At 50.1% G+C, this 27,892-nt stretch overlaps 11 protein-coding genes across 11 annotated transcripts; 6 read left to right on the top strand and 5 right to left on the bottom strand.

Annotated features, from left to right (window-relative positions):
* Nucleotides 1-184: 184 nt before the first annotated feature.
* On the bottom strand, nt 185-1,516 carry BO85DRAFT_431263 (nicotinamidase). Its single transcript, XM_025658329.1, has 2 exons — nt 1,172-1,516; nt 185-1,097 (listed from the first exon to the last, which is right to left on the bottom strand). The coding sequence occupies exons 1-2, from the start codon at nt 1,220-1,222 to the stop codon at nt 438-440; spliced, it is 711 nt and encodes a 236-aa protein (XP_025510490.1). The 5' UTR covers nt 1,223-1,516; the 3' UTR covers nt 185-437.
* Nucleotides 1,517-1,689: 173 nt separating this feature from the next.
* ssuA (RNA polymerase II subunit A C-terminal domain phosphatase) lies at nt 1,690-3,074 on the top strand. The gene is made up of 2 exons (XM_025661154.1): nt 1,690-1,780; nt 1,990-3,074. Exon 2 carries the CDS (start codon nt 2,128-2,130, stop codon nt 3,031-3,033), a length of 906 nt encoding a protein of 301 aa, XP_025510489.1. The 5' UTR covers nt 1,690-1,780; nt 1,990-2,127; the 3' UTR covers nt 3,034-3,074.
* Nucleotides 3,075-3,430: 356 nt separating this feature from the next.
* Nucleotides 3,431-5,330, bottom strand: hosA (histone deacetylase HOS2). The gene has a single exon (XM_025658328.1). It carries the CDS (start codon nt 5,200-5,202, stop codon nt 3,748-3,750), a length of 1,455 nt encoding a protein of 484 aa, XP_025510488.1. The 5' UTR covers nt 5,203-5,330; the 3' UTR covers nt 3,431-3,747.
* Nucleotides 5,331-5,941: 611 nt separating this feature from the next.
* On the top strand, nt 5,942-6,912 carry BO85DRAFT_492904 (isocitrate lyase/PEP mutase family protein; the record flags this gene model as incomplete). Its single annotated transcript, XM_025663804.1, has 2 exons — nt 5,942-6,076; nt 6,136-6,912. 2 exons carry the CDS (start codon nt 5,942-5,944, stop codon nt 6,910-6,912), a joined length of 912 nt encoding a protein of 303 aa, XP_025510487.1.
* Nucleotides 6,913-9,063: 2,151 nt separating this feature from the next.
* On the top strand, nt 9,064-10,927 carry aspf4 (allergen Asp F4). The gene has a single exon (XM_025661153.1). The coding sequence runs from the start codon at nt 9,451-9,453 to the stop codon at nt 10,435-10,437; it is 987 nt and encodes a 328-aa protein (XP_025510486.1). The 5' UTR covers nt 9,064-9,450; the 3' UTR covers nt 10,438-10,927.
* Nucleotides 10,928-12,092: 1,165 nt separating this feature from the next.
* Nucleotides 12,093-12,653, top strand: BO85DRAFT_407638 (uncharacterized protein). Its single transcript, XM_025657369.1, has one exon. The coding sequence runs from the start codon at nt 12,147-12,149 to the stop codon at nt 12,474-12,476; it is 330 nt and encodes a 109-aa protein (XP_025510485.1). The 5' UTR covers nt 12,093-12,146; the 3' UTR covers nt 12,477-12,653.
* A 726-nt stretch (nt 12,654-13,379) lies between these two features.
* BO85DRAFT_453885 (mitochondrial import receptor subunit) lies at nt 13,380-15,390 on the bottom strand. Its single transcript, XM_025661152.1, has 3 exons — nt 14,886-15,390; nt 14,640-14,778; nt 13,380-14,562 (listed from the first exon to the last, which is right to left on the bottom strand). The coding sequence occupies exons 1-3, from the start codon at nt 15,034-15,036 to the stop codon at nt 13,506-13,508; spliced, it is 1,347 nt and encodes a 448-aa protein (XP_025510484.1). The 5' UTR covers nt 15,037-15,390; the 3' UTR covers nt 13,380-13,505.
* A 4,647-nt stretch (nt 15,391-20,037) lies between these two features.
* Nucleotides 20,038-20,652, bottom strand: BO85DRAFT_198543 (uncharacterized protein). Its single transcript, XM_025654507.1, has one exon. The coding sequence runs from the start codon at nt 20,452-20,454 to the stop codon at nt 20,119-20,121; it is 336 nt and encodes a 111-aa protein (XP_025510483.1). The 5' UTR covers nt 20,455-20,652; the 3' UTR covers nt 20,038-20,118.
* Nucleotides 20,653-21,508: 856 nt separating this feature from the next.
* BO85DRAFT_472563 (uncharacterized protein) lies at nt 21,509-23,226 on the top strand (the record flags this gene model as incomplete). Its single annotated transcript, XM_025662564.1, has 6 exons — nt 21,509-22,014; nt 22,102-22,142; nt 22,488-22,619; nt 22,670-22,716; nt 22,979-23,128; nt 23,167-23,226. The coding sequence occupies exons 1-6, from the start codon at nt 21,920-21,922 to the stop codon at nt 23,224-23,226; spliced, it is 525 nt and encodes a 174-aa protein (XP_025510482.1). The 5' UTR covers nt 21,509-21,919.
* Nucleotides 23,227-23,396: 170 nt separating this feature from the next.
* On the top strand, nt 23,397-24,112 carry BO85DRAFT_198487 (uncharacterized protein). The gene is made up of 2 exons (XM_025654506.1): nt 23,397-23,646; nt 23,693-24,112. Exons 1-2 carry the CDS (start codon nt 23,584-23,586, stop codon nt 24,041-24,043), a joined length of 414 nt encoding a protein of 137 aa, XP_025510481.1. The 5' UTR covers nt 23,397-23,583; the 3' UTR covers nt 24,044-24,112.
* On the bottom strand, nt 23,998-25,251 carry BO85DRAFT_198426 (uncharacterized protein). Its single transcript, XM_025654505.1, has 2 exons — nt 24,859-25,251; nt 23,998-24,738 (listed from the first exon to the last, which is right to left on the bottom strand). Exons 1-2 carry the CDS (start codon nt 25,085-25,087, stop codon nt 24,182-24,184), a joined length of 786 nt encoding a protein of 261 aa, XP_025510480.1. The 5' UTR covers nt 25,088-25,251; the 3' UTR covers nt 23,998-24,181.
* Nucleotides 25,252-27,892: the final 2,641 nt, after the last annotated feature.

The raw sequence follows: 27,892 nt of genomic DNA, 5'->3' as shown, positions 1-27,892 counted from the left end.
CCTTTTCGGTTTTCTGTGTTCTGAGCAGCCGGTGATCTCTGGAGGCCGTTGCAAACGTCCGCCCCAACTCCACTGTGGAGACCTGTCAGATTGTTCTGCCAGGGTTGAACTTGTCGCTATCCACGGTCCTTTCTTGGTATCTAGCCTTTACTTAATTCTTTTATTGTACATCTACAGATGAAACATGTCTTAAAGAGTCACTATTATAGGCCATGTGTCTAGATCCACTAGATCATTTATAGTACTACTTGGCATATCTTGATCTAACTATAGCTCAGTGCCTACTCCTCAGAGTGCCGGCGCTCACTTGAGGTATACACCTGCACAAGCACACCACATACATACAGTATGCAAGTCAAGCATGCCACCCATCTCACTACCACCAACACATCCATACACACATATACACATAAGAACCAACCAACTAACAACAACCCCTACACCACCCCACTCAGCCCCCCAACCTCCGGCCCATCCGACCTAACAACCGTCACCCCTGCCTCCCTCAACTCCCTCTTCGCCTCCTCCCACCCCACCCCCGGATCAACACACCTAACCGCATCCTCAACAAGATAACTCCTCAACCCAGCCCTCGCAGCATCAATCGCCGTGTACTTAACACAGTAATCCCCCGCAACACCCACACAAAACACATCCGTAATGCCCTTTTCCTCCAACGCCCCCTTCAAATGCACATCCACCGACGACCGATTCACCTCCGCATCGAGGTTCCCAAACGCATCCGCAAACGCCGAGTACATTTCCACCCGCGCATCCATGCCCTTTCGCACGTAGAGGTCGATGTTCTTGGTGTCGATTTCCGGGATGATTTCCGCACCCTTGGTGCCCTCTACGCAGTGGACGGGCCAGAGTCGTTGGGGCTTGGTTTCGGTTTCTTTGCCTGCTGCGGGATTGCTCATCTCGATGAAGTGCTCGAAGGGGAGGTTGTTCGGCGGGGGATGGTTCGGGGCGAAGGAGATGTGGTTTGGTGGGTGGCTGTCTTGGGATGCGATCCGGAGGGTGAAGCCTGGGTTTGAGAGGAGGGTGTTGATTGTTGGGGCGAGGGTGCGGGCTTCGTTGACGGCGAGGGAACCGTTCTATTTAGTGTTGTTAGTATAGAGCTGTGTAGTTGAGGGTTGGGGATGGGAATGGGGAGGGTAAGGGTACGGACCGGAGGGCAGAAGTCCTCTTGCATGTCGACCACTATCAAGGCTGCTTTCATCTTGGATGGTGTTTGTTAACGCTAACGTGGTCTTTGTCAGTTTCGAGCACCGTTAAAGTGGCTAGATCGGTCTTGTTTGATATGTATGCAGACAGGTAGGTAGTGTCGCTTCGAGGAAAGCGAGAGGAACTGTAGGCAGCTATTATCGTATCATTACGGCCGGACTAGTTCTTAGACCCCGCTCGATGGTACAAAGGTATTCATCTGGGAAGGATCATGTCGATAGATACCATATTGATGCTCTTCTCAGGCAACCGGGTGAGTCTCAAAAAGGCAGACATAGTTCAATCTACTATATAAGAACAAAGCCAAGCCCGACTCTCAGTCAAGAGAAATGCCCAGCCTCCATCGCAATCCATGCTCGAGCTGTCCCAATCGGGCATAGTGAGCAGCATGCGGCTTAGTCAGCGCACATGACCACAAAAGGCGCGCGAAATCCGCCGACGCAAACTTCTTCACCTTGTCAACTCAGGGCTGCGGCCCTTCATCAACAACATCCATCTCACACCCAGTAGAACCAGCGTAAATGAATTGCAGATGATGCGAGGCTTTTCTAAGGTATGTATATGCAATGCATTCATCTAGTCCAATCCCAATTCCTCCCCGCAGCATGATGAAATCTTTATATATTGGAGCTGTCTTAGCACATTATGCGGACAAACTTTAATTACTTACGCAACTTTTAACTGAATCCTGCACCCCTTACACTATACTTCTTTGTCACTGCCATTGAATTTGTTTTTGCCGCGGATTCTAATTGTCAGTAGTCATTACAGGGCCCAACTAGTGAACAACACACCTTCCAGCCTCCTTGATACCCCCCCAACGATCACTTACCGAATTCATCACACACCACCTAAACCTAACCTACGGTCACACCAAACGCGGCTATAACACTCATCATCATGGCCTACGACCCCCGACTGTCCAGTGCAGGCACTGCGACCGCTCCCTCCCCTCCACCTCCACCCCCACCACCCCCAGAAGCCATGGGTACACCAACAACAACAACAACAACAACAACCCAACCTCAACCCACCTCCACGCCGAACGAGGCCAACAACAACACGGTCGCAGAATCGGAGTCCTCATCTTCCTATAAACTCCGATTCTGCACCGTATGCGCCTCCAACCAAAACCGCTCCATGGAAGCCCACCTCCGGCTCTCCACAGCGTCGAGCCCCTTCCCTGTAATCTCCTTCGGGACGGGCTCTCTAGTCCGCCTGCCCGGACCCTCAATCACCCAACCTAACGTCTACAACTTCAACACAACCTCCTACTCCCAAATGTACGACGAGCTGCTCTCCAAAGACGAGCGTCTGTACCGCAACAACGGTCTCCTGAACATGCTCGAGCGCAACCGTAACCTGAAATGGGGCCCGGAGCGCTTCCAGGACTGGGTGCCGGGACAGCCGCGCGTCGAGCACGTCTCGAAGGGCGATAAGGGCGCCCTAGGTACCGAAGGCGGCGTCGTCGATGTAATCATCACCTGTGAAGAGCGGTGCTGGGATGCCGTGGTAGACGATCTCATGAATAAGGGGTCACCTTTGAACCGCCCCGTGCATGTCTTTAACGTGGATATCAAGGATAATCACGAAGAGGCATTAGTAGGAGGCAAGGCTATCTTGGATCTAGCGAATCGGTTAAATGAGGCTGCTTCGCAGGAGAGAAAGGCCAGTGGTGCCGATGGATGGGAGAATGGAGTCGGTGAGGCGAGACGGAATTTCGATGCTCGCGTGCCTGATATTCTTGCTGAGTGGCAGGAGAAATGGCCTCATTTGCCGGCTTTGTGGACGCTCGCTTGGCTATAGTCTGCTTAGCTTACAATCAAGCGTCACGTATGCATTCAGTGGGGCGTCGGCTTTGATATGATTGAATCCTAGATTCTGTTGGATCTATATCAGATGCAGATAATGTTTCATCATCCTTAAGTAATTGAATACTATCAATGATGACCTTCAACCACTTAATATCTTGTCCTCCTTTGTAATAACTATTTCCTACACCTTGTAGTCTACCTGCTGCTTCTAGTTCTAGATCGTCGCCCCCTTCCTCGACTGATTGGGCAACAAGCAAGACATCCCGAAAGTAATAATTAGAAATAACCTGATTTAGTTTCCATCATCGCCCCAGGAAGATAGTAGGTATCTTGAATATATCCAGTTACATCATTCAAATACTACCATACAAAAATGCCCAAAATGTGTCCTGATGTTTCTCATTTTTCCTTTCTAAAGACATTTCTAGCATATGTAGTATACAGGACAATATCATACCACCACCCCCTCCTCCTCCTCCTCCCCTCTAATACAGAAGTATACTTTCTATAGGCAGCACACACCACCCAAAAATACAAGTAAACAACCCAATTATAATGAATTTTAGACAAAGGAAAGAAAAGAAAACGCCATCATCCGGCCCAATAGATTCCAGTTCCCCACCAACTCCAGAAACAAATCCGACGAAGAAAATGCGAGACAGACACCTGGATTGAAGAGAAAGAGAGTGCATGAAGAAGGTGGGTATCAGAAAAGCTCTCCCCGCTGCCCAGCACCTCTCTCCAAATCTCTCCGTCGACTCGACTTCCCTAAACTACCACCGCCAGATCGTTCTTCGCGTTCTTCATCCATCATGGCCGTTTCTTCTTCGATTTCCTTCTCCGTGTCTTCGCGAAGACCGAGGATATCCGGAGGAATGAAGCTCATTTGCACGCTCGGAGCACCTTGGATATATCGAAGCTGTTCGCGGATGGATTGGAGCAAGCCGGCGAGGTAAGTGCGGGGGTTTTTGTTCTCGAGCTTGCGCATTTCCGAGAGGGGAGGGAAAAGAGAGAAGTCAGGGCCGAAGTGGTTGCGGAAGGTGACGGTTTCGGGGATGTGAGGGTCGATGGTATCCTGGGCGTCGATGAGGATGGAGGTTTCGTGGGCCCAGGCGCGGGAGACGTTGCGCGGGGTGTAACCGCCACCGCCGACGACGAGGAGTGGGAGGTTGAAGGTTTTGACGAAGGCGACGCAGGCGCCGTGGGCGGCGACGTTCAGGTTGAAGCAGCCAAGACGGTCGCAGCCGAGGGAGTCGGCACCGCATTGAAGGACGATGGCGCCGGGGCGGTAGACTTCGACGCAGGAGCCGACGACGTCGCGGAAGAGTTGGATGTAGGATTCGTCATCGATGCCGTCGTGGAGGGGGACGTTGACGGAGTGGTGGGCGCCTGGGTTGAGGGGATGCGTGGGCCCCGTGCTGTCGAGGCCACCAGTGCCGGGGAAGAAGTTGTCCTTGTCGTACTTGTGGAAGGAGACGGTGAGGACACGGTCGGTAGACCAGAAAGCTTGTTCGACGCCGTCGCCGTGGTGGACGTCGATGTCGATGTACATGACGCGCGGGTGCAGGCGGAGGAGCTGCAGAATACCGAGGACGATATCGTTAATGTAGCAGAAGCCGCTGGCTTCGGCCTTTTTGGCGTGATGTAGACCACCGGACCAGTTGACTGCGATCTCCGACTGGTTGTTGCAGAGCTTGCGGGCTGCGTCGATGGTGCCGCCGGCGTAGAGGGAGCAGTAGTTGTAGAGGCCGTCGAAGATGGGGCAGTCGTCCCCGAAGTTGAAGCGCGCGATGTTCTCGCTTTGTTCAGGGTTCTCCATGTCGCCGGGAACGACTTGTTTGAGGAAATCGAGGTAGTCTGATTTGTGAAAGTCGGCCAGCTCTTCGTAGGTGGCTGCGCGCGCCAGGTAGAGGTCCATCGCATGGTGCATGCCGTAGGCCATGACCAGCTGCTTGGTAAGGGTCAGACGCCATGGCTTCATGGGATGAGACTGGCCAAAGTGGTGTGGTTCGACGGCGGGATTGGCGTGCCAGGAGACGCGGTATCCATTGGGGCGAGAGATGCCATTTTGTTGGCGCTCGTGGGTGACTTTGCGGTCGACGGAGAAGGTGGGTGCGGAGGACGGAGGGGCGTATTCTTGGACAATGGCGGAGCGGGCCATGAGGATCGATATCGGAGGGCTGTGTGAGGAAATAGAGTCGAGGGGGACCGATCGGAGACGAAGAATAGGCGCGTCAGAGTTCAGATCATGCTGGCATGCGCGGAGGGCGGATGTGGAGGCGAAATGGACGTGGCGGGGAGAAGAAGAGCCGAAGAGAAACGGAGGTGCAGTTTGGAGTTCGAGTTCGCGGCAGAAAAAGCCGACGATCACCTGCACTGGTTGGCCACGGATTGGAATCCCTGCAGCCCGCGATATAAGCTCAGCACTACGGAGTACGGGAGATATAAGATAGTAAGAGGGTTCGGAAGAATACTTTTAGCTATCTAGAAGGATAGCACCAATGGTAATAATTGATTATTCGCATACTATGTAGAATAGACGATTCAACGATCTGCAGCAACTTGACAGGATCGGCTACTACCGAGTCATGCTCAAATCCCGAATCATCCCCGAGGGATTACCTAACCTCCGCCGATGTCGGGTGGGCTCCCATGGCTTCACCTTTAAATTCTCCTTCCATCGCAGACTTGGAGGCAAAAGAAGGCGTCTAGATCACAGATAAATCAATCCTTGCAGCGATTGCGGGAGGCGATACCTGTCAGCCCACGCGAGTTCAAATCTATAAAGCCAACAGCCGCATCCTCTCAACAGCAACAAGTCTCGACGTCATCAGCACACCCTTTACAACTTCATAGAACGTTGTCATTCTTGACCAACATTTCTTCTACAAACCGCCATCATGCCTATGGTAACTGCTGCTACCACCCTGCGACGGGCTCTGGAGAACCCTGACTCCTTCATTGTCGCCCCCGGAGTCTACGATGGACTGTCAGCTCGTGTCGCCCTTTCCGCGGGCTTCGACGCTCTGTACATGGTAAGTGGCGAATGTCACAATCTTTGAATGCTGGCCAACCGGCTCACCCCTCCTTACAGACCGGTGCTGGTACCGCTGCCTCGGTTCACGGCCAAGCAGACTTGGGCATCTGCACTCTCAACGACATGCGCGCCAACGCCGAAATGATCTCCAACATCTCCCCTAGCACTCCCGTAATTGCCGACGCAGATACCGGCTACGGCGGCCCCATTATGGTCGCACGCACGACCGAGCAATACTCGCGGTCTGGAGTCGCCGCCTTCCACCTCGAGGATCAGGTTCAGACGAAGCGCTGCGGACATCTTGCCGGCAAGATTCTTGTGGACAGGGACACCTACGTGACGCGGATTCGGGCCGCAGTGCAGGCTCGCCAACGAATTGGCAGTGATATTGTGGTGATCGCCCGGACGGATTCCCTCCAAACCCACGGCTATGAGGAGAGCGTCGCAAGACTGCGGGCCGCGCGCGATGCAGGCGCGGATGTAGGATTCCTCGAGGGGATTACGTCCCGGGAGATGGCCCGGCAAGTTATTCAGGACCTGGCGGGGTGGCCGTTGCTACTGAACATGGTGGAGCACGGGGCCACGCCGTCGATCTCAGCGGCCGAGGCCAAGGAGATGGGCTTCCGCATTATCATCTTCCCATTCGCGGCATTGGGACCTGCCGTTGCGGCGATGCGCGAAGCGATGGAGAAGTTGAAGAGGGATGGCATCCCGGGGTTGGACAAGGAGATGACACCACAGATGCTCTTCCGCGTGTGTGGATTGGATGAGAGTATGAAGGTGGATGCGCAGGCGGGGGGTGCTGCTTTCGACGGAGGGGTGGACCTGAAGTAGTTTAATGATTTCTTTGCGCAGTACATACCTTGGGGCCTACTTGAGGCTTAGAACATAATTGTATAGATGTAAATATGTTGCATTTGATTTGATCTCGGAGTGTAGTAAGACATGGAGGCTGTTCGTCTCGTGGATATAGCATAGCGATAAAATGAGAATGTAGATAACTCAAAACTAATTGTTGCAACTGAATGCTGCTGACTGAGCACCAAATAGGCAGTCGTCTAACCCTAATTAGGTCGACAGACGGGTTTCGAAAGGAGGTGCTTAGTCACGCCGGATCATCGGGCCCCAAATTGAAGCTGACGAGTCGCTCTCCCCGACAGGAATAGTATCCGCTCCTCGTCTCGAACAGGGCAGCTGGCCTCTAATTTTAGAGGGCCCCCAGGCCGAAAAGGAGATTCTCAGCCCATCCAGGAAGTGGTCGGCTGATATTGAGGGCCGAATGTGGCTTACTGTTGGAAAGTCAGCAATTCCTGCCAACCGAGAAGGGGGTTCCGTCGGCATCCATGGAACAGAGACCCGGGGAAACACTATTTATTTACATGTGAATGAAGTAGTATAGATAGAGACGTATAGAACAACGCTCTCCTATGAGTGCAAGAGCTAGTTCCCATAAAATCCAAGACAACGTTCGATAGTCCAGCCAGTTTTCGGTGGCCAGAACCTGGCAGGTCGCACCCCCTCGGTGGATTAAGCGATTATCGTTACCCAGACTTGCCGGTCACGGGCCAACAACAGGCAATGACAGTTGGGGTGGACTCGGACACGGGCTGAAGATTACCGAATTGTCGCTGTGCTAAACTCTAGTGGCCCGCTGGCCAGATGGCCCATGGGATGACCAGTGATTTCAATACAGACAGCAAAACTCGATTGTTGGTGTTGTTGTTTGGGCCTGCTGACCATGGCTGCGCAGGATGTTTGGAATTCCGGTTGCCGCCGTCCCTGGATTTTGGGGGGTCCTGATCAGGGTCCGCGGCAGGGTCAAATTGGGGTTAAGCCGTGGCATTCAGGGTCACTTGGTGGGCAAAACAGCAGGACCCTTAGGGGTCCTGCAAGCCTTTTCTTACCTGAGGCTATACCAAAATTACCGTAACGATCCAAGGTGGATGCAGTGAGAGCAAAAGTCACTGCCTGCCTTGCCTTTCCATTTCCACCCGAACGCAGGCTCCAGTCTTACGGTGTGCAATCTCACGGTCTGGCCTGTATTCATCCACTGTCAGTCCATCGGATCAAATCACTGTCCAACGTGGGTCTTGACGTGGCGATGGACTGGCTCGTTCCTGGGTAACCGGCAACAAGACCGGGATTCGACCAAGCAACAATGACTGAAGTTGATGTGACTTGTTCATGGGTGAAATTAAATTGAACGGCAGAATATTGGTTCGAATGACGTATCAATAAGCAGTGCGATTTACTCTGTCGAATTCTTGCGATCGGGCAGCATTCCAACTGGATTCCATGCATCTAATCAAACCCCGCCCTATCGTGAGGCGTCCACTGATCGATCGTTAGGCGATGGGCACCACGGAATTCACTTCCTCTGGATTGCTGACATGTTCAAATTCTCATCATCACTGGTAACTCAAGAGACGGTGTAGAATTGTTGGAGTGTGTACCTGAACACGATGCAGCACAAAGTGCTGAGTGCATCTGTAAGGTACCAGGCACCGTACGGTATTGTACAACGGCAGGCGCGATCGGCGGGGCGGTTCCAGGGATTGCGAGTCTCGACCTACAAAGCATATCCTATCTACCATTGACTGTTGATGTTCTTCATTATACTATCTGCTAAATGGGTATGCTAACTGTCGGGCCTTATCCGAACGTAGAATATAAGTGGGTAATTATTGTGTTTACTGGGTCAATAAATCGAGTTCCAACCATGCTATATCGAGGTATCTATGCTGTACTCTGTATTTGCAGACGAAAGAAGGATTTGGGTTTAGACCCCCAGTGGGGGCCATCCCACCAATGACACGCTATTTTGCAGCATCCGAACGGCAAGCTCAGGAACCGATGCTCGTCTTCAGCCAATCAGTCACCCCCAAAGCCAAGTGACTCCCCTGATCGACCCCCTTTTAATTTAAAGAAATCCAATTACAGGTCCGACTTGATACGAAGAGGACCGTTTGATGCGGGAAAAGTGAAAAAACCATGCAGAGTGAAAGAAAGGAACGATGGTAACGAACTGAATGGGAATCTCCCCTTCCACGATCTGGGCCTGGCCTTTCCATCTCCTCCCCCCTCTGGCTTTTCTTATTATTATCTCCTCTTTCCCCCCCGGCTCTTCCCTTCCTCTTCTTCTCTCTTGCTCTCTGCTCTGCAACTGCTTTGCTCTCCTTCTCGGGTACACATCTCACTCCTTTGTGTGTGTTTGTTTCAAGGCTGAGCGTCCCTATTGGTGTTGCTCGCGTCATTCATTACTCCCCAATCTACTCACTCTCTTTCATCAATCGTGTACCCTGAAACCGGTTGCTTTGTTCCAATACAACACCTGTGATACCCATTCAGTTCATTGTTCATCATACCAACATCATGCAGCTCAAGGACTCCATGCTCCTGCTGGCCGCTCTGACGGCTGGCTCCGCTACTGCTCGCCTGCACGGCCATGAACGCCGTCACCACCACAACGACAAGCGTGACGTCGGCGATGTCGTCGTCGCTACTATCGACGGTCAAAAGGTCTCCTGGATCAACGAGTGGTCCGGTGTCGCCGCTACCACTGTCTCTGAGGCTGCCACTACTCAGGTGTCTGTCGAAGCTGCCGCTACTGTCTCCGTGGCCGCCTCCGTCGTTGCTTCCGTCTCGGCGGTTCCTTCTGCTTCCAGCTCTTCCGGCGCAGCCACTGCTAGTGGATCCTGCTCGAGCTGGACCGACACCCTCTCGTCCGGCGATTACTCTCGTGCCGGCTTTGGCAAGTCCACGGTCAGCAAGCGCACCACCAACGCCATCTACTACACCGGCAATGTCGGCAGCCCTTGGGGTAGCAACATCATCGAAGTCGACGCCTCGAACGCCTGCCAGTACAAGCACGTCGTCCGCATTGACGGCGCTGAGAACGACGACTGGACCGTCGTCTTCTGGAACAAGATCGGACCCGATGGAGGTCTGAACGGCTGGTACGGCAACTCTGCTCTGACCCTGACCATCAAGCCCGGTACCTCTCGCTACGTCGCCTTCGACGATGACTCCCAGGGTGGCTGGGGTGCTGCCAAGGGTGACAAGCTCCCCACCGACGAGTACGGCGGTTACTCCTGCACCTGGGGTGAATTCGACTTCGGTAACACTAGCAACGAAGGCTGGTCCGGCTGGGACGTGTCTGCCATCCAGGCCCAGAACGCCAAGCAGGAGATTCAGGGTATGAAGATCTGCGACCACCAGGGCAGTGGATGCTCCAGTATCTCCAAGTCGGCCACCAGCGTCATCAACGCCTACACGGCTGCCCTTGCTGCTGCCGATGGCATCGGTGGTTCCCTGTCCTCCGGCCCCGTCCGTCTCCAGGTCACCATCGACTTCGAGTAGATGTGTCTTGTCATTGATTTGTTCAGATTTCTTTTTTCTTTTCAAATATTCCCTTCGGTAAACTTGGCTTGGGGTTAGGGTGTTTTTGTGTGTGTGCAGGCCTGCACCGGGTCCTTCGGGGTCTGACCCTCGCAGCTGGAAGTGAGGGTTACATTGCACGTCCGACCCTTGCCGTGCTGCCAGGATCTGCTTGCTTGATACGTTCGATTGTACATACATCCATATACCACCGTGATTATTGAGTTATGAGTAACTTATACTCTGAGTTTCAATCTTTAATCATATCTTTACATAAGTGACCATATGACTAGTATCTTACCCTCGATCTAACCTTATAAATGTCCTAAGTTCTGTTCTCTGATTGGTAAGCTGCATCTGGCTATACAATCACCATCTCTTATCTGTACATATTTCCCTGTAACTATCTAGTATTGCGGACCCGGCTTGCAATTAGATGGAAAATGACAATAACCAAAATAAATGAATTCACCGCACAGCTAACGAACATACTCTAAACATGAGATGTAATAACTACCTAGTATCTAATTATATCCAATCTATTAAGTAGTCATACCCGCTCATCAACTCAAAAATCCATTCTTCTAGGCCGATGGGCATTTCCATCCCCTTTCTCTTCATGTATAAGTTTAAACCGCGCTAAATCTGCATTATAACACTCCACAATGAATACATAAGACCTCGGGCATTGTACAATAGGAGCTGGAGTAGCTATTGCTTACTTTAACCAAGTGATTATACAACCCAACTAACTACTTGAAATGACTGACTACCAAATAAAATCATTGCAACATCTGGGAGGTTATTGCCCAATTTATCAGGTATAACGCGGGTAAGCTTAACTTCAACGTATTGTATTGAGATCACTGGGTTGGTTACTTACTTAGTCTATTCTAAAGCCCGTATAGTATGTATGTCCTGGAGGTTTAGCATAAGAGTATTAGGACCGGTACGCTCTTGCTACCGGTGAGTTGAAATCTACTATATTTAATCTTCATACGAATCAATCTGCCACAGGGAAGATGGCATGACTACTAACACGTCTACCAGCTTTATAGCTGGGTTGACGCTGTAGGTTAGTTGATGGAATGACTCAAGATGGCTATGGTGCTTGCCTGTCTTTTATTAATATGAGAATTGTAGAATTGCTTTCCTTTACCCTGCATCTGTGACTGGACCATACCACTTGACACGATGGTAGATTCAAAATTTACAAGTATCTGGCTTGTATACAAAGGGTGTTATACTTCATAGTGAGGAGACGATGAAATGCAATCATCGAACTGCTGTAGCGATACTGTACCCCTCACCTACCCACACAGCTATTAGCCAAGACGTTTAGGCCAAAAATTCATCCCAGAGGAATCTAACCCTGTCAGTGTCTCACCTGCGTGGTATCACATTGCCCACTAAAGCACTTAGCACCCATTCGCCGAAGCGCTAGTCAGGCTGAGAGGTCTGCGCGTGCAAATCTACCTTGAAGTTCACCATCCAAAATCTACATGGTCAATGAACTCCATCTGACAAGTGGCGCTGCTCACACCCGGAAGCTATTCCCTGTAAGGCTGGAGGCCCGAGCAAGCGCTAATTAGATACTTCATATTTGGAGAACTGAGTCCCCCCCAACCCTCCCATCTTCCAGATATTAGCCCCGTCAACAACCCAATCGCTTCTCCCGTCCCTTCCTCACCATGATCTCCCCAGCAGAAACCATCACCTACCTATTCTGCGGGGTGGTTGTGTCAAATATATACCTCATGATAATGCACCTCACTCCAATCCCTCGAATCATCCACTGCCTTCCCTTTGGCCAGGCGTATGTCCTAGCTCTCCAGGCGATGGTCGCGGCCTGTATTGTCCGGATGCAATGCATTATCCTGAATCAGCCATTCCAGCTTCGATCGAGGAAGATCAAAGTCCTTCTCTTTCTCTATGCTGTCTTTCCGATGCCGATATTTGTGGTATGGGTGGATACCAACGTTCTTCCGAGGGCATGTGGGTGGTGTCGGGGTTGGAGTTAATAGTCTGGTATATACTGGTGGAGGAGGCCAAAATTTCCCAAGGTTGAGACTCGGGTGCGATGGTTAAGTCTTATACTAGTTAGGCGACTCTTTCAAATGTCTGCTTTGTACCAGGAGGCTCTCGGTGTGTATTGGCGCTGTCTGATGTAAATATGAATGTACCAAAGAGGAACTATTCATTTCCATATTCCACTCTCGTAGGGGCTCCTTTTCTTAGCCAAAAGAGTGCAGTATCTGTCTCAGAAGAAAGCACTCCTCTGCAGTAGCATGAAATGTGGGTTTGGGGCTCTCCGCATATACATACCTCACCCGAACCGGACGGGGCTTCAATTCATACAATGAGTAGGAGGTAGGAAGTAGGAGATAGATTCCAAGATTGCCCGCAATACTGCTTTGTATGAAGGACTAATGCTAAGTGTCCAGTCCAGACCCATTCAACCAGTCAAAAAAAAAAGGGATATACTTCGAATCTTGCGTTATTTGGAGATTACTCTGCCCTATCTTTCTTTTCTTTGTTCCTTTCAGATCATCTTGTTTATTATATAATTCCTTTCCTGAGACTTATACATACTATGCGTGTCAGCCTTGCCTCTTATTTCTTTGACTGGATTAGATTCGAACGAACTTCTTAATTAAGATTTTATTCTGTCTTGACACTATTGATCTTATGGTGGAAGTCGAGATTAGTAGCACAGGTAAGTAACTGAAGGGCTAAGAACACATTGAAGGTATGTAATACGCAGTTGTACTTTCTTTATGGATTAATTAAGGTGCCTCAAATAATTATATCCTGACTATGACATGTGCAATTTGTCGATTCTTATCTATATCCAAGACAGTAGACCTATGGGTACTGTTCGCGAGTATAAAGCCAAGCCAGAGGAATTTTATGTAGAAAGTAGGGGTTATAAATCAACATACAATATGCTCGCTGGGAATGTCGAGATCTGAAGATTCAAAAGAAACTGGTTGGCTACTATTACACCACCGTGGAGGGAAATACATAATAAACAATCTATCTAATATACACTATAGATCAAGATCACGCAAAACCTTCATCGCGTCCATTTCAAGATCTAATCCCTCCTCCTTTTTCCCTTCCCCTTCACCTTCCTCCTCATCTACCACCTCGAACTCACCCTCCTCGTGTACAGGCTGAACAGTCTGTGTCCAACTCTTCCGAATCGACGGTTGGAACGTAAGATACCCAACAAACGCCGCAACACTCACAACCGCATACCCAACCGACAACCACACATCCTTCGACTGTGCGGCGGCAAAGGCCGACATCGTCCTACGCTCAATCCCACTCAGCTCCCCGTTGTCATCAATCGCCTCCTTCATCCGGTTGTTCAAGCGGATATCCTTCCAGATAGGTGTCGCATCCGCAAGGGTATTGTAAAGGGTGCTTCCAATCGTAGCCAACCGGGCTCGCTGCGGTGCCTGCCATGGCAGGATCGATGATCGTGATCTCTTAGTATCATCCGAAGGAAGAGCATGTTCGAGCTCGACAACACCAAAGATCTCCTTCACCATTCGCTCCGTATACGCCGTCACCTGGGGTGCCTTGCTGCGCATCGCATCCCTCAACCAGGGGTTAGGCAGCTCCGGCACAAGCGCCAGACTCAGGTATCCCAGCGCCAAACAGTCCAGGCTTGTAGGTCCGTCCTCGCGAGTGTGCAGAAAGTATCCCTTCCCGTTGAGGATTTCCTCGAGCGGCTCGAACAGTTCCGCGGTCAACGCCTCCAGCTTGAACTGGTTCTGCTGCGCCGTCTTGCCGATTAGGGATGAGACGGTGTCGCGCGGCTGAGGAATGAGGTTCTTGGGGATCTGGCCTGCTGCGACGGCGGCGGAGTGGTCACGTTTCCGTTGGTCTTCGATGGCTTGTATGTCCAGGGAGGAGAGGCCGAGATGTTCGGTGCGGGTTTTGGCGGCGCTGTGAAGTTTCGGGGGGAGGATCCATTGGTTGGGCCATTGGAGGATGGCGCCGTAGGAGGGAGAGGTGCAGTTGTAGTAGTTTTGGCTGGTGACGTAGAGGGAGAGGTCGAGGAGGGATTGAGCGCGGGATTCAAGGAAGGCGGAGAAGCTATTGATGATCAGTTAGAACTATCTCTTCTCCTGATCGATTATAATATCAAAGTACTGGGACGTGGCAAAGCATACGCAATGTTATCTGCTTTTTCGAGTCCATCGAGACCCTGATCCAGGTCCCAGTCGCCGTTCGAATACTGACGAAGGTAGTCGACGATATTGCGGAACCGGCTCACCCATGTTGAGCCATTTTTGAGGGCAGGTAGTTCGCCTATGAGATTGGATGAGATTAGTCAAAGCGTCATTAATCCCACAAGTGTAGAGCAGGGGCCCTCCAGAAACTAGCATTCGGAGAATAAACCACTCAGATAAACATACAAGTCGGCGACACGGAAGGATCACTGCTTGCGACGAGCACCCAGGCGTCCTTGGGCACGGTCAGGGACAGATACGTAATGGCGGCGAGACATTGCGCATCAATAGACGGCAATGAAAATGCCGGACCCCAAATATGAAGTTCCAGAACCATCTTTTCCAGTCGTTGCGGCGATGGCCAGACAGATGGAGGTTGCGTTGTTGGACCGGTGCTATCACGTGGAGATTCCGTCGCCGGGCGGCGAGACTGGTCGCCTGAGGCTGACAGGCAACCATTCCAGCATCAACTACTCCGTATCTTTCGGAGTATCTACTTGCTACGGAGTATACACGATATAGAGCGGGGAAGAAAGAAGCATGATGTGGATCGATCCCACGTATGCCAGGACGTAGATATCATCCTGCCTGATCTAGTAAGTGGTTGGTGCGACTGGCCAGTGCAACAGATACAGTACAAGCAGCAAAGTAGGGTCATCGGGTATGTGAGATGGCATTGAGTAAATTAAATCCATGGGGTTTTGGTTTCACTTTGTGTCATTGACCCCTCCTTTTAGGCGAGGGAATCAGTCTACTAATCGGTCTAAGTACGAGTGATTTTCTTCGCATCCGCGTCCCGATCGTAATTGATGATAGGAGAAGGGCCTGGGAGTTTGAAGCTAGGGAAGTAGTCAGATAACTAACTAGCTAGCTAGTTAGTAGCTATTCAACCAAGTAAACTGACTGACCGGAGTATAGGCGACACTCAAGCCACACCTACTTACACCGTTACTAGTAGAGGTAGTCAACGACTAAGTTAGTAGTTAGTGGTGTAGTAGTATCTACCGGCTCCCGCAGAATTAATCAAGAGATGTCTGCAGAAGTTGAATGACACCCACTTAGCGCCATAACTACAACAAGAAAGTAAGATTTAATTTTACCACATCCATCTCTGCCATCCAATCCAGCACATGGCATGACATGCTCAATCCCGGGATTTGACATCGGCCTAATGAACTAACGCTCAGTCCCTGCTTACCTTACGGGTTAATGGTGAGCAAAATAAATAAAAATAACTAAATAGTAATAACGGGCTCCAGGTACATCCGGGGTCAGTTGACCTGCGATCGGACATTCGTGCTAAACCCATCTAAGGTTCAGAGAACGTGGAAGACAATAACAGAAACAGGGCAGGATTATGGAGCTTAGGTCGTACCTCTACCCTCCACCCCGCCACGTATACCCGTTATATCGACAAGCGGGCAATCAAGGCACGGGTTTCTTGGTCCTACTAGGCAGACACACACACACACACATGCAGGTGGGCCGGTCCTTGAACTGGATGAGGTATGTAGATAATGGCTCATACATACACACAGTAATCTACCTATAGAGAGAGGGAATAAATTATCAGCTTATCATTGATCAGCATTCTGTTTATCGTCAGGCTACCCGCATCCATTTATCCATTCAACCATGGCATGCGCTTGGCTTCCTACATATGCAATGCAGGTGGCATGTGGTTTGCTTGGCGGTTACGAGATTAGATTCCTTAAGTTGGGTGAGAGGGTGAGGAGGAGGAAGAGGGGTCCTTAGAACCGGTCTTTGGCACACAAACATTCCAACCAATTACCACTTATTGGCATAGATAGATAGTCAAGTCGGTTCCTGTTTAGTAGTACTAAGTCCTGCGGTTGAGCCCGTCGTATCAGGTGCGCCACCCGGGCCGCGCAGGCCAGGGTGCGTACCTCGCAGAAACTATTGCATCAAGTAAGAAAAAAGAAAAAAAGCAATATTGCAGTACAACTGATAAGGAATTGCGGGAGAGGCGGAAGACTTGTGTTTCTTTTTCTTTTTTATTTTTTTATTTCCCTCGCTTGGATCACCGTATGATCGAGTCATAATCTTGTCAAATGCCGCTATCTGATTACTCAATTCAGTGCGGTACATGCGCCAAAAGAGGGACTGGGACTGGCGCTAAAGATGGATGGAGGTTCTCTGTACTACAGAGAAGGGGAGGGGGCATCGCAGCGCTATTGATTCAGAATCCCTGCTGGGCTGCGCTGTTGTTACTCCGCTGCTGAACGTTGCCCTGTGTGTGCTTCCTGTCGATCTTCTTTAGGGAGGGGGAGTTCCCCGCGGTCACACAGGTTACTCAAGCAATGCACCATGCAATGCTGCAATGCAGTTATCATGAGATGCTTACAGTACTACAGTATTGTTTAAGATTGCAAGATAGGAAGTAAATGGTCAAAGAATTTGATAGTCTCATTAGCAATGTCAAAGCGCAGCCAAGAATGCGAAATGCCGCTGGGTATATTAAGTCTATTATACATGCCGTCGATTTCAGATAAAGCTCAAATCCCAAATGTGGATGATAACAATGAAGATGGTACACATGACTGGAAAAGGAAATAAAAAGGAATTAAGTAATTGTTGAACCCCATGTGCGAATGGAATCCAAGGTTTCCGAACAACGCATTGACATCGGTGGGGATCGTGCGATCCATGCTGCAATGGGGTTGGTCGATGAGCAATACCCGAACTTGCACATGAAACTCGTATGCTCGCGAGTCTTGTCGTCATCACTTGGTGTTGCAGGGTCCGGTTGCTGACAAGGCTGGTTGGAGATAAATGGCCCGAGAGTGGGGAACCAATAGCGAGTCACAGCATCATGGTCCCTCTTGTCGAATCGGGCCCCCCTGCAGTACGATAGGATCTGCCGATCACTCGACAGCCGCGTGAGCTGATGCAGTGCAACGATTCGATGTCGCAATGTCAAAACGTCATTGTAGATTGGGAGCAGAGAGCGCCTGCGCGTGGTCCCGGAGAATAGTATGGAGAATTAAAGACCGGCCCAGGAGAGGCTTCCGTGTGGCGGTGGTAGTCAAAAAGTCCGAAAGATGGCGAATCGAAGGTTGTTGAGGAATGCGAATAAAAGGTATAAGTGGGAAAGGAGCAGAGCCATAGTGTAATGTCCCAAAAACGAAATCGTGATAACCATATGCCGAAAGGTGCAACTCCCATGTCATGAGAGACTCGAACCGGCCCACATTGTCACTGTTCCTGGCGGAGTTGGTGGGAAGAGCTGTGGTTGAACCGGCTGAGTCTGTCGGTCGTCAAGTTCATATCAAGTGAATTGCCCGTTGTCTTTTACTTGGGGAGCGGAGGAAGAGGACCCTTTGGCGGGGGACCAGGGCAAGGAGGGAACTGAGAGGTAGAGCCACCGATGGAAGGCATGATGATGTAGTTGTGGATGATGGTAATGGGTGGTGTGCGTGGTGATGGTAGTAGTGGTGTGAAGGAAGTAGTAGTAATAGTAGTATGGTGGTTGATGTAGTGTAGTGTAGCACGCGAGTTGTTTGAGAGGATTGAAGTTGAATGAAACCAAAAGGATTGAAGAGGACGAGGTCAGATGGGCGTCTAATATATACTTGAGAGCTTCCCTCAATTTTCTGTGCCCTTATTTTTATTTTTATTTTTTGAAGAAAAGACCAACCGGGGTGATTGGCGCTGAACCAGAAGTAGAATAATAATAATGAAAAATAATAATGGGGACAGAATAATCAGAAGGAAAAAGAAAAAATTAAAATTAAATCATAAATTATAAAATCATAATTATTTTTTTTTCTCCTCTTCCCTTTCCCCTGTCGGGAAACAGCTGAGCTCCACCGGCCGGACAGGAGGAAACGAACTACGTCAGAATCTGACCGCGTCCTTACACTAGTGCGGTACGGGTGGGCTGCCAGATGGATTCTCGATGGGTGCCTTTGCTGCTGAGGCCCCAATGGGAAATCCCAGGGAAATTTTCTAGAAGCTCCTGTTGTCCCACTCCGGCCGGGGACTGGCCTTCACCGCTGAGACTTTTTGCCTCCCCCTTTTTTTCCTTGGGTTCCGCAGGTCTAATTAACATGCGCATTATCGGAGCTTATTTGATGGGGTGTGGACTGATGGTGGTGCTAGGTGAGCGTCTCAATCAGAAACAAAGGGTTGTCTGTAAGGGCGATAAAATGTCACAGCCGAACAAATGGACGGGAAGAAAATGGGAGGGAAAAAAAAGTTAGTCTACTTAGTTAGCAGTGAAGGAGAAACAGGATCGAAGGAAAGAAGAAGAACAAGAACAAGGACAAACGAACGACACAAAGCGAAAGATGGGAGGGAACAAGTGAACACGAAATTGAACAAGGCAAGCAAGCATTCCTGACCCACTCCAGCGTTTATCGTTCTCTTTCGTTCGCTCTTGCGCTCGCTCTTTCTATCTTGACTCTCTACGGAGTCGTCTCTACACACCCCGTTCTGGCGGCTTCTTTTCTCACCATTCCCGATTTTGCTTTCTGGCAAGACAGTCCATCTTTTTCAGCAAAGAAAAGAAAACGGAAAATCCTCTGGGCGAGACGCCGCCCATGTGACTACAACTGTAGCTAAACGCTAGTGCCATTTCGCTTGGTTACGTAAATTACCATGGGGGAGGACGGGGACACTGACGAAGAAGCAGCAGCAGCAGGCATGAGTTAATCACTTTGTAATGGTGAGTGAGTTAACATTGCTATCTATGACTCAATCGAAGGGATCAATGCCACCGTTAGAGGATGCGCTTACTCCGCATCCCGACCAGGATGGTGTCCAGGCAACCTCATCCCTGAGTATGTGCAGCTGCGTTTGATAGGCTTACGAGCTTTGGGGGCTAGTCCAGCCATGTCTACACGTGCCAGTTCGTAGATCCTTTGAGGGGGGAAAGAGAGCTAAGAGCGTGAGAACTGAGAAGAGCACCAGAGGGGACAAGGTCCAGGATGATCCGAAGTCAAATGCGCGGCTGTTGCGCTGCCCGTCTGAAACTCGGATGCGTGTGATTTGATTCCTCACGACCACACAGACACCCTCGTCCTCCTGTATGTACTTACTTCCTTCCCACCCCCAAAAGAGGGAAGATCTTAGCTTCAGCCAGATTGTCGGGACCTGCGGGCCTATCCTCTTCCTGTATCCATCCAGTCCAAGCCACCACACATCCCGTAGTCCTCAAGCCCAAGTGACGCCTGCATCCTTCAGCCTTCCCGTTTCAGCCGTGTGTAGGCCCTTTTCTGCGAGCATGGATAGCTGAGAGTGGTGAGACAGGCAGTAGACAGCTGAGGAGCCATGACCCATGATTGGGATTGGAAGAAACATTCTTCTCTTTCCTTCCCTTACAGCCTTGCTCAGGGGGAAGGAGGGAGGGAAGGAGGGCAGTGGTGATCCGATCATAACGGAAGAATGACAGGTCGTTTCATCTGTACAGGGCGGCAAGTTTGTCGCAGCCAACGGGGTAGCCGCAACCTAAAGATACTACTACACACCCACACAGACACAAACTGAGAAGAAAAGAGCTTGGATGGCGTGTCCTCAGGCCGCCGCCGGAGTGATGTTTCAGGGGTTGATTATCATCGCTCTCACCCACAATTGGATCGCATCTTCGGGGTTTACGTCCGCCAACGAAAACCCCATTTCTCCTTGCATGAAAGTCAGGAAAAGGTAAAGTACCTGCGTTCGTATTGTCCGAGCTCTCAAACTTTTGGGTGCTGCCCTGAACGGGTTTGAGTTCAAGGAACTGTCTGTCATCCATCCATCCTTTTTCCAAGGAACGGGATCCTCGGGAAGCGATTGGAATCTGCTAATTCCGGGCCCTTCCATTTGACGGACATCTCGGCTGACAACCATCCATTCCATCCATTGTGGCTGATGTCCCTTGCCTAGTCTTGGCTGTTAGGTTGCGGTTTGCTATTGTTTGATTGCTGTAAGGCTGCCCTCCTATCATCCCTGATCAATAACTATTAGACTTCACAATTTCATGATTACTTATTACTTATTACACATATCCTATACCTCCGTACATGTACCATACACCCAATTAATGGTCACTGACTGGCTCGCTATCTTCCCGTCCGTCCCTGCAGCTTGAGAGAACTAACTGAAACTAATCTCCCACGCCAGCTGACTTGGGGGTGTACTTTCTTATGCAATGCAACGCTCATCAGGTCCAATCCGGTTTGACTTGATTTGAATCTGAATGAGTTCGTTAATTGAACCAGTAGACATCCACCAATCTCACCCCCCTTGGCCCAATGGAGCCCTGGCGTGCAACCGGACTAGCACCACCCGCTTCATGAGTAAGTATCTAATGAGGATGCGCGGCGTCACGCCGGATCATCTGCAGATAGGACGTGGCCCGGGATGCGAAGGACACGGTAAACAGGAAGGGAGAAACGATGATCCTGCACGTCAATCGATTGCTGCATCGACTCATCGGTCGATCCATCGAGATGCGGGTTGCGTTCTCGCGTCGATGATTTGACCCGGTCGCTGGTCTCTCCGCCGACAATTTTCGTTACCCACGGCCGCTAGAGAGATAGGCCGGCGCCTAACAGGATACTAAGTTACTAACTAACAACCCCGGCCTGCGTCAAGTCGTCCTCAACGATTGACTTCTTTGGCGTAGTGTGCAGCTGTTAGCGCCGCTGCATGCATGACCACTGACTGAGACTTGAGAAAGGACAAGGCAGGTTTTTTTTCTTTGCCAGTCCTAGCAGTAGCATCGTGAGCTACGGCGTCCTACTGTATCTACTAATTTTATCCGGTTGGTGGTGATGGCCGCCTGACGCAAAAGAGATCCCGCGCGCTTCCGGTGGATGAATGGTTCATTTCCCCTTTCCTTATTACATAGTAGGTATAGGTTCCCTGAATGATCCGGATCGGTCATATCATCATCTTTGCCACTTCCTGATTTCCCGTCAGGTCACATGGCTCTTATCCATTTGGGACGATGGGGACAGAGAGGGCCAAAAGAAAAACACATGGCAAGAAGGAGAAGGATGTTGACAGAGTGGATCCCAGTTCCAAGAGAACGAAATGAGATCCCCACTGTTGGGGGTGTTCATTCCGCGCCGTTGGTGTGGTGAAAACTGGATCGCAGCCATCAATGGCCGGTCTCAGTGCGGAGGCAGGGTGATTCACGCCAATTTCGTCAAACTCCTCGGCAAACTCCCACTGCAGTCCTGGACAGATTGCTATAATAGTGCACAAAGTGGAGAATGGGTACACATGATACACCACACTCATTGAGCCTTTGTCATACTTACGCGCCTTTCTCTCTCTCTCTTGCTTGTTCTCCCCAACTAATGTTGTCGTATATCCCGGACAGTTTCCCGCCTCAAGTTTTGGTTCCCCTGCGGGTTAGTGGATTGGATGTAACGCAGCAATTGCGTTAATGCAGGTACTATGCATCTCACTGCATCCTCGACTATCACAATCACCGTAACGCCTCCCAATCTGCAATATTCAATAGTCCGACTGCAGGAGGGGTTGCCCACGCCGATGTAGGCAAGATCGGAATTTCCCAGGCAGGACTCCGTGCGGCGTACATATCTAGTGAAGATCAACATCAGGGAATTTCTCCGCTCTGTGGAATGGTACTGACTCTTCCAGAAACCGTCGCAATCCATGGTTCACCGCTCCTCTTGTCGCACAGTGCTCGTCCACTGTCCGTCCCACACAGGTTGCGGTTCAAAACTCTCAACAATCGCTCCCGCTTTGTCGCTAATTCGGGACTAAAAGGCCACTAATTATGATACGAACTTGCTACGTTGTTCTAGTGAGCAGCCGGTCTCAGCACCGCCTTTGGCGCCGCTGGTTTCACTACAACGGCTGGTCCACTTGCTCCCACTAACTCTGTTGCAGGAAACCACTGCTCATCGAATTCTATCCCAGCCTCTTTTTCACCACACAGACCCCGTTGATTATCGGTTGGCTGAATGGTATTACCGTTTCTCCTTTAGGATAAGCACTTGAAATTACTGCCATCCTGGGTAATGGTGTAGAAGTCTACGGAGTACTTGGTGCTCTGAATACCGTGTCTTAGGACCCATGTTGATCACGATTTTCAATAGCACCCTTATGGTTCGACTACTCCCTGTTGAACCCCGCAGCGGGATCGGATCTCACGGGCGGCTGGCTACGGTTTTTCTCGAATCCTCAAGCAAGGCAATAACATAGGCAGCATAGGTTCAAACCTCAGTTACAATTCTTTCGGCATTCTTCCTCGCGGTGTCCTGCCTCTTTAGGCACATCTCAAGCGGCTAAAAGCCTAAAAGGGCTGTATCTATCTAGAGGGTCTCGTCTACGTCTTCTGCATGGAAAAGTCGTCCTTACCGTGGAACATGGATCCCAATTTTATCAGTGTCGGTCAATCCTACTCCACAGTACGGAGAACTCCGCCCACTACCTTAGTCGGAGAAAATTTTGTTTGGACCTGCCCTTTTCTTCCTCGACTGACGTCAAGATTCGGCTACTCTCCATTGGATCCAGTGCAGGTTTTTGCTTAGCCTTGCAAGATTATTAATGTCTGCACGCCGATTACTGGGCCATTGTTCAATTGCTTCGGAAGGCATCTCCGCAAAAGGGCGGACAGGGCGCTTCTGAAAGAAAACGGTGAACCAAATCCCGGTCCTCGTTTACTCTGGTGTTGGGGTAAAATTAGACGACACGGCAATATCTCGGTACTTTGACTCTTGGCAAGATACTGAAGCAGAAGCCATTCGGGACGCGTCTGCTCAATCTCAAACGCCATTCTGTCTCCTGTTTTCAGATATATCACGGAGTCGCAAGCTGTCAATCAGCATGTCAACGTGAAACAACCCTTGTACATCAGTATGTTATGCGCCAGGATCATGGCTTATGCAGCAAGCCGAAAGTCTAAATGACCCTCACATATGTATGTGCTGCAGTGCACATCCATGCGGCATGGTGTTCTATTCCAACGGTGAGTGCCCCGCAAGAGGCTCCCAGGGACCGACTGATTATGACAGTCTAGGCCGATTGCGACGTGGCCTGGCACTGTAGACGTGGTCTTCGGCGCAAAAGTGGCGAGACGGTCAGGTTCCTTGGGACCAGGTGTTACACAGAACCTAATCCAGATAACGGCCAGCATCCGAGTCAGGCTGTCGCACACCACTGTTTCGTCGCCTCACTGGAAACTCGAACCTAAAGATGATTCTCGGCCGGACTGGTCTCGACTCCAGCTAATGTTGTCCAGACGGGCCGCCATCGCACCAGGTGGTACAGCAATTTGCGAACACGTCGCAGGACAATCGTTCGATTCTTTTCAGCTGGATAGCATTCAATCTGCATCACGCGCACGAGCATTCTGCAATTCATGATATGCGACCGTTGGACGATACCATGCGTTATGCAGAAATCAAACGATCAGGTCGCTTCCTACGACGAGGCGCCATCCCCGTCCCACGCGGCGTGTGCAAGTCTTGCAATGCTGTAACGTATTGCAGGCAGCTTCGAAATCATTCTTCGGGCAGATCGCCCTGAGCCTGGCTTGATATCCATTCCTCCATCAAGACCTGACGACCAGGTTCTGCCGGTGCAGCTCTTGTCCCTGTTTTGTCACCTTTCCGCGTGACAAGCAGACACAGCACCCAGCCGTAGATATTGAATCCCTCGTAATTGGTCCTGAAGCGCATCTTCTTGTCATCACCATCATCAGCATCTCGCGATAGCGTACCATCATCCTTCCTCCTCTTCAAGGTACGCCGCCGCTGCGGCGAATCATCGGACTGCCAATCAGCATCATCCCGCTGGCGCTTCCCCCCAGCCGCATTATCATCATCATCATCATCATCATCACCACCACTCGCCTGTGGTATATCCCTCATCTCCAACCCCTCTTCCTCATCACTCTCAATCAAGATCCCACCCCCAGCCGCCCCAGAATCAGAACCTCCTCCCATCCCCCTCCTGACAGCGTATCCCCCTTCCTCCTCCTCACCAAACTCCTTATGCCTCGTAAGAAGCGAATGGCGCGTCCTCGACTCGCGCAAAAACAGCGCAACCTCGAATTCCTCTACACGAATTGCATAAATAATTAGCCCAGCCATTCTTCCCCCTCCCCCCTCTTGACACCAGAATATTACGAAAAGCAATAGCAATAAACATGCCTATGCTATGTAAGAATCTAACTCACCTTCAGAAATAACATCCTTCACCGGCTTCCCCTTCTTCTTCGCAAACAACCGCTCATTCTCCTCACGTAACTTGGGCAGCACGAGTGGCCGGATCGCTGCGAATACGCGTGGGAGTACGGCGTCACGCGCATTCAGGAGCCATCGGATATCGGAGGGGTTCTCGAGGTAGATTCGACTTTCGAGGACCGTGTATTTGCTGATTCGGAGGTAGCGGCGGATGGGCGCCATGCTTGAATGTGCGCGGGTGGGTGGGTTATTTGTGATTTGGTTGGGTTGAGAATCGAGCGGGGAGGTGGTGGTTTGTTGGTGATGGATGCGGGGATAGTCAGTAGTAGGTGTGGTCTGATGTTGGGCTTGTTTGGTGGCTTGTTGTGGTTGTGATGTCGGAGGATGTAAGTGAGTAAGTGAAGGAGTGAGTGTAAATCAGTGACGTTACCGCTGCGGGCAGTGACCGCCAAGCTTAGGTTAGCTGCGGTGCGGTGCGGGATTACTACGGGCTGGCTGGTTTGGCTGTATGTAGCCTCCGAACAACAACACTGGTCGGTTTGTATCTAGGGATGTGGCTTAGCTGGTTTGTGCTACTTGCAGGGGTGCTGAGGATATTAAGACTGATTTTATTATTGTTTTTTTCTGTTTCCTTGGGGGATCGATCATACGATGTCTTCGGTTTTGATTTCGTTCACTTTGCTTCTCGGTTTACTATACAACTGATGCTCAAAGTAGATGAAGTGCAGGCAGGTTTCGGCCGAGAGCCATTCGGTTGATTGCTGTATTGACTAGGTAAGTATCTGGTGATATTTGCATGGCGTTTACTGTAGTACATTTTCCTACGGTTAATGAATAGGTATTGTGGCTGGCACTGTTAAGAGGGTTGTTGCTATTGATATCTCGCTTTCGTCTACTCCATCAAGAAGTTCTGGCTGATTGTAAATCATTGATAGTTGATATCTTTGGAGTTATCCAGGTAGAAAGGATGACGTTGAGACATACATGCATGATGAGATGTATTGCAATCTTAACATACATATGATTGAATGTATAGGGAAGTGGAAGCACATATGGCATGGTGCTGTAGTATGTTTCAATCCCTTGTTTTTCCTATGCATTGGTAATATCTCTTGCTTTCTCCCTGATGCTCTGTAGCTGTGCTCTCTTCTATTGTACTTTGGTCCATTATTTCTTATTGGAATAGCAGTTACTTGTGGTATTCCGTGCTTGTCTCTGATGGAAGCTGCGTAGCCGATGGAGGGTACTGTAAAGGGTTAGCCAATGCAGCAAAGTAGTCACCTTAATCTCAGTCGTTATGGTGTCAAACTATATTTTTAACTAGTTTTGACTTGCTCTCACGTAGGGATAAGCATTGTAACAAAGAGTTTAACAAGCTTCTAGCTGGGTTGTGTCTTTATGGTAGGTAGAATCAGCGCAAATTTGAGCTGTATATTGGTTGTCTAAATACAAGATCACGTTACCTTGTTTTCATTCTGGTGTAGAATGATACACTCAAGGTCTCTCTGCCAGGAGGGTGATGAGTGCGTGTCTAATTAGATCCAAATTTTCCATAGGGTTGGTGTTATTTGGCACTGATTATATTTGACGGCCTAATGTCGTAATTGTTGAGCGGACTACCTGCGGTATTTTATCTCATATAAGCAAGGAATCAAAAAGGCCAATTACATTATCATGGTAGTCTTTGGTGTGAAGTGAGTCCAAGTATGTATGATGTGGTGTGTAGTAGAACGTTTCGGTGGCTGACTGGAATATATGGTAATTTCAACCATCATATGAACGTCAAAATAGAAAACCAGAGAAACTAATTTCTCTGGATATCTTAGATACTACTAATTGATCACAATGTGGAACTCGTGGTTGTAGGTGGCGCAGTGAATAGTACCAGAAAGGGGGCAGACACGGGTTTAATATATAGTTCAGCAAGTTCCCACCCACCATGTCTGAATTACCCATCTGCTAATGCTCACCAAGCTCTGCAACTATATATGTCATGAAATTAATCATCAAATATCATTATCATCTCTATCTCGAAGTATACATTGGAATCGACAGCCGGGGTGCAAAATGTATAGACGTCACATGACACCGCGTATCGCTCGCGTCTCCCCGAATCGACGATCTGCAGCTTCTAGACCCCTCAGCATCAACAACACAAGCCCCATGGCTACTCCGCAATGGATCCTATCCTAGATGGGCTCAATTCCGCCCAAACAGCCGCCGTAGCGTCTCCGTCCCCCATCCTCCAGGTCCTCGCTCCCCCCGGCTCAGGAAAGACCAAGACCCTGACCGCCCGCGTCGCGTACCTGCTCGCGCACCATGGCTACCGACCACAAGATGTCATCTGCTGCACGTTTACAATCAAAGCTAGTCGGGAGATGAGGGAACGACTGGCAAAGCTGATCGGTGACGAATTGCAGAGGAAGCTGATTCTGGGAACATTCCATTCAATTTGTCGGAGATATCTGGTAACGTATGGGTATCTGATCGGGCTGAAGAAGGGGTTTGGTATTGCAGATTCAGGAGATAGCTTGGCGATTATCAAGGTAGGTGGTCTAGCTTACATGGTCTATGTGTATGTGTCTGTGTCTGTTGCTGACTCCTACAGAGGATCATCAAGCGATTGCAGGTCGGAATCCAGCCTAATGCAGCGAGGGCAAGGATCTCACACCAGAAAGCTCATGGAGTCAGTCCAGATGAGCTGGCGGCGAAGTTGAACAAAAATTCGAAGGTTCTGGAGCAGAGAGAGTTTGTTCAGGTATATCGTGAGTATGAGGCAAATTTGGCAGCTTCAAGTTTGCTGGACTACGATGATCTACTTGTGCGGTGCGTGGAACTGCTCAGGAAGCATCCGCAGTGTGTGTCGAATGTGCAAGCTGTTCTGGTTGATGAGTTTCAAGATACGAACCATATCCAGTATGAGTTGATGAATTTGTTTGCGTTCCAGAATCAACGGATCACGGTTGTTGGGGATCCGGATCAGAGTATCTACGGTTTCCGATCTGCCGAGATCAAGAACTTGGGGCG

The sequence above is a fragment of the Aspergillus piperis genome (genome assembly GCF_003184755.1).
Source record: "Aspergillus piperis CBS 112811 unplaced genomic scaffold BO85scaffold_30, whole genome shotgun sequence".
Lineage (NCBI taxonomy): Eukaryota > Fungi > Ascomycota > Eurotiomycetes > Eurotiales > Aspergillaceae > Aspergillus > Aspergillus piperis.
The sequence above is the reverse complement of the archived record's forward strand: the minus strand, read 5'-3'. Positions and strand labels throughout refer to the sequence as shown.